General features: G+C 21.9%; 3 protein-coding genes across 3 annotated transcripts; 1 reads left to right on the top strand and 2 right to left on the bottom strand. All coding sequences in view use genetic code 6, as the record gives it.

Annotated features, from left to right (window-relative positions):
* Positions 1 to 605: 605 nt before the first annotated feature.
* On the bottom strand, positions 606 to 2,814 carry TTHERM_00287980 (hypothetical protein). The gene is made up of 9 exons (XM_001018614.2): positions 2,432 to 2,814; positions 2,120 to 2,349; positions 1,978 to 2,067; positions 1,741 to 1,920; positions 1,487 to 1,684; positions 1,338 to 1,430; positions 1,190 to 1,285; positions 1,045 to 1,122; positions 606 to 996 (listed from the first exon to the last, which is right to left on the bottom strand). The coding sequence occupies exons 1-9, from the start codon at positions 2,708 to 2,710 to the stop codon at positions 834 to 836; spliced, it is 1,407 nt and encodes a 468-aa protein (XP_001018614.2). The 5' UTR covers positions 2,711 to 2,814; the 3' UTR covers positions 606 to 833.
* A 2,119-nt stretch (positions 2,815 to 4,933) lies between these two features.
* TTHERM_00287960 (endo-1,4-beta-xylanase xylA, putative) lies at positions 4,934 to 9,598 on the top strand (the record flags this gene model as incomplete). Its single annotated transcript, XM_001018612.1, has 2 exons — positions 4,934 to 7,346; positions 7,407 to 9,598. 2 exons carry the CDS (start codon positions 4,934 to 4,936, stop codon positions 9,596 to 9,598), a joined length of 4,605 nt encoding a protein of 1,534 aa, XP_001018612.1.
* An 856-nt stretch (positions 9,599 to 10,454) lies between these two features.
* On the bottom strand, positions 10,455 to 10,952 carry TTHERM_000287959 (hypothetical protein; the record flags this gene model as incomplete). Its single annotated transcript, XM_012798260.1, has 2 exons — positions 10,455 to 10,493; positions 10,827 to 10,952. The coding sequence occupies 2 exons, from the start codon at positions 10,950 to 10,952 to the stop codon at positions 10,455 to 10,457; spliced, it is 165 nt and encodes a 54-aa protein (XP_012653714.1).
* Between the last annotated feature and the right edge of the window lie 49 nt (positions 10,953 to 11,001).

Genomic DNA, 11,001 nt, shown 5'->3' with positions numbered 1-11,001 from the left:
TAATAATAATTTGGTTGGTAAATAATAAATAGTTAAATATAATTTTTATTGATATATGGTTATTTTTATTTGATTCTTATTATTTTTGACGTGTTTTTAAAGTATCTATTTTTTATCTGTTTCAATCATATATATAATATATTCTTTGTAAAACTTATATCTATAATTAAAACAGCATAAAATTAACATGCTAATATTTTATTTAATATTAAAATATGAAATATTTAATTCAACATAACATAAGATTATTTAAAATAATTTTGTTTTTAAATTGAAAAATAAATTCAATTAATTAATTTTGTATATATTTTATCAAATTTTTATTTGAAATCATTCAAAAATATATTTTTTTAAACTAAAATAAACTTTATTTAATAAAAGCATACATTAATAAATCATAATAATTAGTTTTATATATAGCTGTTCCTGCATTTGAAATATCATGAACCATGATATCATAATTTGTGATATTTTAAATAAGACCATTTTTTTAGAAATTCTAGATATTATGGGTGGTGGTCTTATTATAGAGAGTTTACATTATACATAATTGAAAGCAACTTAACATTTTAGAAAATAAATTTAATTTGAAAATTTTTGAATTTGTAGTGTTTATTTATATTGGCAAGCGAATATTTAAAAATAGAAAAAAACATAGAAATAAATAAATAGATAAGAAAAACAAAATTTTAAATTATTATTATAATTATAATTATGAGCTGTAATATCCTAATTTGATTTATTAAAAATTAATTCTATTAGTATCCTACTTACTTTTAAAGCTAACAAAAATTTTATTATATTTACTAAATTACAAATTTTAAACAAAAATTTCAATTTACAAAGAGGTCAATGTACTATATGTAAGGATTATAAATTATATAGGGAGCAAAATGCTTTTTATAAGCTAATATGTAAAATAGTGCCTAGTATCTAAAATTTTAATATTCAGTTAAAATTTTAAATTTAGATTTGTATTCATAAGGTATGACATAGCTTTATTTTAATTAAAAATTACTAAAATAAGATTAAATAAAAAAATACCTGTAAGAATTGAAATATCTCAAAGTAGAATTTAGCATTCTATCTTCAGCTGCCTTACAAAGCGTTACCACATCATCTCTATTAGTATAAAATATATGTATTTATAGAGCTTAATATATTTATATTTGAGTTTATATTTATTTACATTTCATAATCATCATTGCTTGTTAAATTGAAATATTAAAGTCCTTCGTTGAGCCTAAGACCTTAAGATATTTTGTTCAAGTTGTATTTAATAGAGCTATTTTTAAGAATTACTTTTAAATTTTCTTTCAAAAAATTATTCTAATTACGTTGTTTCTAAGCAGAATTCCTAAATTACTTTATTTTTAGCTAAGAGTTATACAATTTGATCACCTAGATGGGTAGTACTATAAGGCTTTAAGCTATTTTAAAACAAATGGAAATAACTATAAATAATAAAAAATTAAGTTTAATTTACCTATTGAAGTAGCCATAAAAATAATTTATTGATTTCGACTTCTCTAGTTCTAAAAATATTGCTATTAAGCTTTGTAAATCTGTATGTGGTACCTAGAATTTAGTGAAATCAAACAACAATTTTAATTCCTTAATATTTTAGTTGTATTTTATGAGGTGTGCAAGATGGACAAATATTTATAGAGGCAAGACCCCACAACTTTAAATTAATTTTATTTTTATGATTAGTTTAATACCTAATTAAATAAAAAATACCTCTAATCTAGAGTTAAATATTTAATGCTCCTATTTATAACTAAAGACTAAATTATATTTTTTAAATGATTATAATACTATAGACCTATCATAATTTGTAAACGAAGCCTTTTTAGAGAAGTCTATATTGCTATAAAATGGCAGAGAGTATTGTTTTCTTATTCAGTTAATTATTAGTGCCTAAAATAAAAAAAATCATTTTAAAAAATGGAATGAATAAAAAAGATGTTTTCTTACATTATAGAGAGATAAAGGGTTTAAATAGATGGTAGTAAAGCATATACTGTAATTCTATTTATAAAACTTATAATAGGCACCTAAATATCTCTTTTTATTATTTAATACTTTAATTAACTATTAATCCTTAAATTTAATATACATAGATAATATTTAGATATGTTTCTAATCTACTTCTTAGATAAGATCTTAGCAATTAAATTAATTTATGCTACATTTTCTTGAATTTATTTGCTAAAGAAGAGAAGTTAGGGCTTTAATTCTTTCGAATTATATGTTTGTTATATTTCCTTCCATATCAATGTAAAGTAGCTACTTCAAAAACTACTAGCTAATAAATCCATTTTGAATACAATTTATTGATTCATGAGACTATTTTTATAATTACAAAAAAAGGACAACCTTGATGCATTGAAAGAATGCTCAAATATTTTAAGCAATTAATTTCATTTACATATTTAATTGATTACTCCAACTCCTACTTGATTTTAGCTGAAATATTTTACACGTTTATGTTTGACAATCCTGGTTATTCATTAAAAATGTAGGATTCCTTCAACAAATCTAGAGCTTATGAAAAGACTTTGATGGAACATTATGCATTTTCTATAAGATCTTAAGATTTTATAAGCCTATGAGAACTATCAATACAATTCTAAATTGTTTAGTTATCCTTTTATAATATTAAATTATTTTTGCAAGAATCATTTAAACATATTGAATAAGCATTCATCTAAAAGCAATCTATAAATTTTTATTTATTCTATTTTGTGTTTGATTTCTGATACTCTGATATACTTTCAAGTTTCTATTTGGTAAAAAATTAAGATTAAATAATAATAATAAAGAACTTAAATAATTTATCCTAGCAAAATAAAATCTTTTCATTTTTTGAATAAAATATTATTTTGTTTTTTTTATTTGTTTTATTCTCTATTTTGCTCACATTTTTAAAATAAATCAATCAATAGATTTCATAATTAAATAACTAATGGTTAACATTATTTAAAATTTTAATTGAAGTATGAATGAAATTTAAAATTATTTTAAAAAAAGAGCTTATAAATTTCAAAAAATTAAATGCTTTTATTAAGACTTAATATTACAAAAGAAAATCTTTGTAAAGCTTGGTGAATTACATAATAATATTCCAAATAAAGTTAAGATTTTAATTCCTATTAAAATAGCATTTGTTCAAGCACTTAATATAAGAATATTTCGATTTCGAATTGAGATCAAATAAATCACTATAACCAAGATTAAGATTTTGTATATGGGATTAGAAAGTATTCAGAATTTGAGTAAAATTTTTCTTATGCAATAGAAATTAATAAATTTAAAAATTTTTAATAGTGATTTTAAATTTTATGGAGTAATTTAAGAATCTTACTTGAAAGAAATGTAAATTTGCTGATAAATCTTATTGATTTGTGTGTTAGTTAAAAAAGTGTTACACCTTTCATTTAATAAATTTGATATTAAATATCTTTTTATTTTTAATCACTTAAGCTTACAAACTGATTTTGGTAAGATGAATTGTTTTTTGATTTGATAAAAAGGAATTATTTTAGTAAATGAATAATTTCAAAATGAAAAGCTAATTAATTATGTATTCATAAACTATCTTAAATCTTAACAATATGCTTTCTATTTTGATTTTAAGCAAAATGTATATCTAAATTTAATTCTATATAAAGATTCTTTAAATTAATATAACAGTTATATGACCTACCAAAAAAATAAAAATTTGAGTTGAATAACTAAGTTAAGAAATTTATTTGAAATAAAAAATTAAAGTTAGGATTCTTTATTTAAGAATAAAAGTGAGTATTTAGATATAAAGTATTTATTGAATGTATAAATTAATGTTAATTATATGTTCAGTAAATATAGATTTATGTGAATTAATCATATTTAATGTGTGAATATTAAAATAATTCAGAATAATTGTTTATTTTTTTATTCTTCTTCAGTATCTACTTTCAAAGATTTTTCTTCGTTTTAAAAAAAATAATTTTTGTTAAAAATGACTTTTAAAGAGGATCGACTATAACAGTTGTGCAGTTTAGTTTATAGAAAAAATAGATTGATTTGATGAAGTAGGTATTATTTTGAAATAATTGATTGTTTATTTTACGCATTTTAATACTCTTTTGCTAGAACTAATTTTTTGATAGCTCTTAAAGATATTTTTCACTCCAGTTTTAAGATAAAATATCAATCATCACTTTTTATATAAATTTGGATGACTAAAGATATGTATCAAATTTCTTATTTTATTTTAGTAAATGAATTAGCTTATAAACCAAACACTTAAATATTTGGAATAAATTTTTTTTTAAATTAGTTAATTTAATTGAGGTTAAAATATTAATAATTATTGATTTGCTAACACATATGCAACTCATTAAAAGTATCTTTATCTTTGAATGTCACTCTATTGTAAACTCTTAGGTCTTTTAAGCATCAATTAATTTAATTATTTGAATGAATTGAAAAAAAAATAAATAAATAAATTACCGACTTCAAAGTAAAGACAAGTATTGTTTGATGCACTCAATGAATAGTTATTAATTATTTAATAAAGAAATTAAGTTGATTTTATATTCCAAAAAAAAGACTGGAAAAGAAGCAAATAAACAAACTAGATTATTAAAAATAACACGAATATAAATTAATAAATAGCTTATAAGCAAGTATATTTTTCTAGAGTTTGTTAAACTTCATTTTATTTTGAAAATTCTAAGTTTGTTTTAAAGGCTAAAAAGACTATTCTTATAAAATATAAGCACTAATTATTCCCACATAATATTTAACTTTATAATAGTAGACATATCAACGCTGTAGGCCAATTTTTTTAAGGATAGATAGTAGGTAGATAGAGAAGCTGACGATAGATATTCATTGTAAGCAATAGTAGGATATTTTACTGTGTTAAATTAAGGATTTTTGAAAAATGAATCGATTCAGCTTAGAATTTTAGAATCGATATTTAGAGAAATAATATTAAAAAAGAGTCTCCAACTAGAACAGTCGCTTGCTCAGGAAAATATTGTTAGGATATTTTGTATTCTATGTAATTCCTGAAATAGCTGAGGCTTCAATGAATTAAGATTATAACAGTATTGATTCCAATGAAGTATTATCAATTATAGGCTACTTAATACTCCTTGTTTGCTATTTGGGTTTGACTAAAAAGAAAGATTTTTTTAACTTCATTTGTTTGATTGCCCATATTGCTATTTTATTAACAAGCATGTTAGGTATGATTAAGCATACTAAGTAGAATAATAAATTTATCTAAGGTGCTAGCTGCGAAGCTCAAGCAGTTTGGCTGATCTAAAATACTTTTTAGTATAGTGCAATTCAAGTTGGTTTTCATTTTATAATATCCCTTATTTCATCAACAATTAAAATTGCGTTAACGTCCGTTACAATCGTTTATACTACTATTATCATTTATATAATAGTTATTGTTGAAGAAGGATCAAAAACTTCTAAATTCTCAATCGTAATGATAATATTCTTTGCCTTCATTATATGCGAAATGTATTTTATTCATTACAACCACAAGATGCGAAGACAGAATTTCCTTCATCAATTTAATGATAAGCAGTTCACTAATATCCTCAAAAATGGTCTTAACTAAAATATATTCTTTGTATCCTACAATTAGACTTTGAATAACATCGATATTTGGTTTTCAAACAAAAGTTGTGAGAGGTATTTCAGCAGTTAAAATAAAGGAGAGTTTAAGAAATTTACAAGATCAGTGTATCTATAAGAGCAAACGAGTTCCAAAAGCGAAGAATTTTACCCTGATTAAAATGGAATTCAAGAAGGAAAAGTGAAGTCTAAACAACAAGAAAATTAATACGATAATATCACAGATGAATTAAGTTTAGAGTAAAAAAAAAAAAGTCTTTAAGCTAGTTCTAAAGATAAAAACGCAAAATTAGAAAATGTAATTATTGAACTAATAAAATCTCAAATAAAAAAATAAAAGCACAAGAACTATTATGACTTTAGCCAATTTAAGAAGTATTTGGCCATTCAAAAAGAAGACGAAGTAGAAATCGTATCTAAAAATGTTAAGAACTAAAATGCTTAGCCAAAAAAAAAGCCCACCAAGGAAAAGTTATTTTAATTTAAGATAAATACTTTTATAAGAAATAGTTGCTTTAATTCATGTGTAATATTTAACGAAGAGGAATGGGATAAGTATAATGGATTATATAAAGACAAATGCTCGTTGCAGATGCAGAAATAGCAAGACTTCATTTAAATGCTATAGCCAGTTATTCAAAAGATGGAACCTTTCTCATATTTGCATGAAAGCTTAGTAGCATGTATAAACCAAAGCACAACCCTTCTTAACAATATGCTTCTCTATAATTTTATTGTATAAAATAAATTTGAAAACAAACAGATTACCCTTCCAGATTTTCTGACCGATTTTTCTTTAACAGAAATGCTTGAATATATTAAAATTTCAAATCAAACTTTTTTCCCAATAAAGTACGATGTTTTGATTAATGGTGAATCCTCAAGAGAGAATATTATCTTCCACTCGAACTAGAAAAGGGTTGCTCAGATTATTTAAAATTTCATTCTGGAAATTGAAAGGTTCGTAAAAAGTTACAGAAAAAACAACCACATACAGAATATTAACATTAATGCCCAATAGATTAAGGGTGTTAACAGCAAAAGCAATATTATTAAATTTACCATCAATTTTAGCCTTTCTGAAAATAGCTATTAGTCAAATTAGAATTTTATATTGCTAGAAGAAAATGAAGAAGAAGATGAAGATTAAGACTAGACAAAATTAAATAATTAGAAAGGAAACAAGTTAGAAAGCAATACTAATGATAATAACTATCTCTAAAATATGAAATAAAATCAGAAAAATATATATGAATTTATTTAACAAAAATCATTAGATGATGATGATGACGACGATAATGATCAATAAGAAAGGTCATTAGAAAATTTAAATGAGATATCAAATTGGAATACTATAGAAAATAAAGACGATGAGCTTAATCAAAAGTAAGTCAATAAATAAAATAAGGAAGAACCTAACAAAGCACTTAAATTAAATTAGAATAAAAATACTAAACAAGGCAGTTCTCTTTTTAGTTTGAATATTAAAAAATAAGCATAATCAAAGAGTGTAAATAAAAAATATAAACCTTAAATTAGGGTATTAAATAATAACGATATGCAACATAGTTAAGAAGTTCTTCTACTTTAAAATGAAAATGACTTAGAAAAGGTACCATCTGATGACAAAAACTCTTTAAATGCAATTGCAACAATTAGCAATCTGAAAAATAATTCTGATGTCAATGAGAATTAATTTTATGGTAAGATAAATTTAAATTAAAAATGTTTAAATAATTAAATTTTAAATAATTAATTCTTAGATAATCAGAAGTAGAAACACACTTTTATTACCAAGAACACTGATAAAGAGACATAATACATGCCTTTTATAAGCGAAAATAATACTCGTTCAACTAATAAAATTTCATGTATTAGCAACAACAACCATAATAATAATGGAGGATAATTAGAAAATTAGTCTATTAATTTCCAAGTTTTTACTCAACCTTCTAACTAAATCTCAAATAGCAATTTTAATTTAGATAGCAAATAAATTATTCAAAATTAAATCGAAATATTAAATTTAAAGGATCAAAAAGACCCATAACATATTTCAGATGTGGAATAAGACTAGCTTATGAAAGTTTAAAACGAAAATAATATTAATATTAAGGTAAATAATGATTGTGAAGATTTGCAGTCTTACAGAGATTACGAAAAGAATACAGATGAAACCCATTAAAACATTATCGGCTATTAATTCTAAAACTTTACCAAATAAAATATATTTTAGAAAGATTCTACTACAAACAGTTCAATAAGTAAACCAAGTGAGTAAACCACTAAGACCCTAAAATATTTAAATTAGAATCAAGACTCATTGTAGATTCCTGATTCAAATAAAGTGAATAGCAATATTTTTCCAGCTTATAACATAGGAGAAGAATCATTCTCATTCTAAATTCCTAATTGTTAAACTTTAAATATTTAAAATTAATAACAATCTTTAGAAAATCAAAAATCGCCATTAAATAATTTTGGGAGTAATTCTATTTTCTCAAATAGGAATATCAGCTAAAATAATCAAAATACTATATAAATGACCTAATCAAATGCTCCAAATGAAGTAGATGTTTAAAAATAAAACAGTTACTAGTTGATAAAAGAAATAGCTTCGATATACTCGCCTTAAAGATAACAAACTGAATAAAAAGATAAAAATTTTTAATATAACTTAGTTTAATTTAAAGATGAAGATTGTAAAAGCAGTAGCAATGACCAAAATAAAAATGCTATAGAGAGTGGAGAAAGCTATTAAATGAACAAAAGAAATACTTCTCATTTCGCGATCATACCATCATAATAACTAGGATTTAAGATAGAGGAAAAAGAATAAAAAATAAAAATATTAGTTAATAACAGTCCATAAAAACAAGAAAATAATTTATATTTAAATGAAAACCCTAAAAAATTTAATAGTAACCCATAAAATATAAATGCCAACGATCATAAAGATCTTTAACAAAAAAAGTAGTAACCAGATCCTGTTTAAACTAGGATATCTTCGTTCTCTCACGACACAAATCCATAAAGTATTTACTAAAGACCTTCAAATAACTTTTTCAGCAAAGGAAATTCTTTTGATATTCATAGATTAACAACAACAACAGCAACTTCTAAAACAATAAATATGACTCAAAGTTCCAAAATATCTCCTAATCAATAGAAAGATTAAGTAAAAAATATATTTTTTTAATAAAAACTACCATCAATTGAAAATAATTAAATAACTTCAACCAAAGTATAAATAAAAAGTAATAATATAAAAATCAGTAATGCTAAAAACTAAGATATGAAAAAGTAAAATAGCTATTCTTTGCCAAGCTAATAATAAAATGCTAAGAATTTTTAATAAAGTTTAATAATACCAATCTAATAATCCTAAGCCGAAAGTAGAAATTTAATATCCCCTGGATAAAATTCAAGCTAAACTAATTAATCCTAATCTTAGACTTTGTTAACATTCAAATAAGTGTATGCAGAGCCTATCAAAATCATGAAAACCTTCAAGCCAGATTAGGATTTAATATATCAAAGATTAAACTGCTTGAATTTACAGGTGAATGCTAAATTAATATGCGCTTTAGGGCCAACTAATGATATAATTATCAACGATAAAAATGAATTCTCATTTTATTTATATTAAGACATGAGAATACTTCACACTAACAGTGAGCAATTCCAAAATAACTATGTTTAGTCCTTTATTAATTTCAATGATAATTCGAGTCCCTAATCCTTAAAGAAATCTAATACTTATCAGATTAAAAGTTAAGCTAATTATAATTTTTCTAAAGAAAATAAAAATTAGCAACTTGATTCCAATTCATCTTATTCAAATACCAGTAATCAGTTAGGAGAAGTCCACATTAATAAAATTGAAATATCAAATTTATCACCAGGAAAAATCTTCACTCAAAATAAATTTGTTGGTTCAAACACTCAATTATGAAAAATAAAAAAAATAAAAAATGTTTAATAAAATAAAAAATAAATTAAATTACTTATTTTGCAGAAACAAATTAATTTAAATTTATAAATATATATTAATAATTTTAAAAATAAATACAAAATATATGTATAAATAAATAAATTGTTATATTATATCCAATTCTCACTTCAAATAAACAATCATATAAATTTAAATAAGTTATAAAACCTATTTCAATATATTTTTACAAATAAATTCATTCAAATCTTTATTATTCAGCAAAAAAGTAAAATCAAAAAGATAAGATGTAATGCAACACTTTTATTTGTATTTTGATATTTTTTTATGAAAGATGGATAAATTTATTAGTATTTTATAAAATTACAATATGAGCTTTTGATGATATTTGAAAACAAATAAAAAGTTAATAATTTACTTTACTATCAATAATTCTCATTTTTAAATATTAATAATATTAAAAATAAATACAAGTTATATGTATAAATAAATAAATTGTAATATTATGTCCAATTCTCACTTCAAATAAACAACTTATAAATTTAAATAAGTTATAAAACCTATTTCAATATATTTTTACAAATAAATTCATTCAAATCTTTATTATTCAGAAAAAAAGTAAAATCAAAAAAAGGTAAGATCTTTTCTTCATGTTTTCATGTAGTGTAACACTTTAATTGGTATTTTGATATTTTTTTATGAAAGATGGATAAATTTGTTAGTATTTTATAAAATTACAATATTAGCTTTAAATGATATTTGAAAACAAATAAAAAGTTAATAATTTGTTATACTATCTATAATTCTCATTTTTAAATAAGCAATAAAATAAATAAATATTAATAAGTTATAACAATTATCAATTTATTTTTACAATTAATCTGCTCAAGTCAATTATCTTTTTTATAAACAAAGAATTTAATATTTTATTTTTATATTAAAATATTTCAAAAATAAAAGGCAAAAAATAAGCTCTTTTGTAGTTGTTGTGCAAAATTTTAACTGGATTCGTTGAAATTTTTTTTTCTACATTTGATGGATAATTTTGTTTATTATTTTATGAATGCAAGATATTAGCATTTTTATTAATTTAAAGGGAAAAGTTTGATAGGTATTATTTTAATATATTAGGTGTTTACTGTATTTATCAATTTAAACCTGTTGCTTTAAAGAATACAATTTAAAGAAATAAATTAAATTTGATTATTAATTCAAGATTTTCATAAATAACCTTTTTTTCTTCACCCTAGCTTAAGAGGTTGACTGCTTTAACACACACATAATAAAAGTGCTTATTTATAAATTAGAAATTAAGTATAATTATATCCTTATAGTCCATTACAACTACCTTTAACATAACAATATAATATCTCAAGCATACATACTTTATATCATTCAAGTTTTGA

The sequence above is a fragment of the Tetrahymena thermophila genome (assembly GCF_000189635.1).
Source record: "Tetrahymena thermophila SB210 genomic scaffold scf_8254594, whole genome shotgun sequence".
Classification (NCBI taxonomy): Eukaryota; Ciliophora; class Oligohymenophorea; order Hymenostomatida; family Tetrahymenidae; genus Tetrahymena; species Tetrahymena thermophila.
Note: the sequence above shows the minus strand (reverse complement) of the source record. Positions and strands in the feature narration are given on the sequence as shown.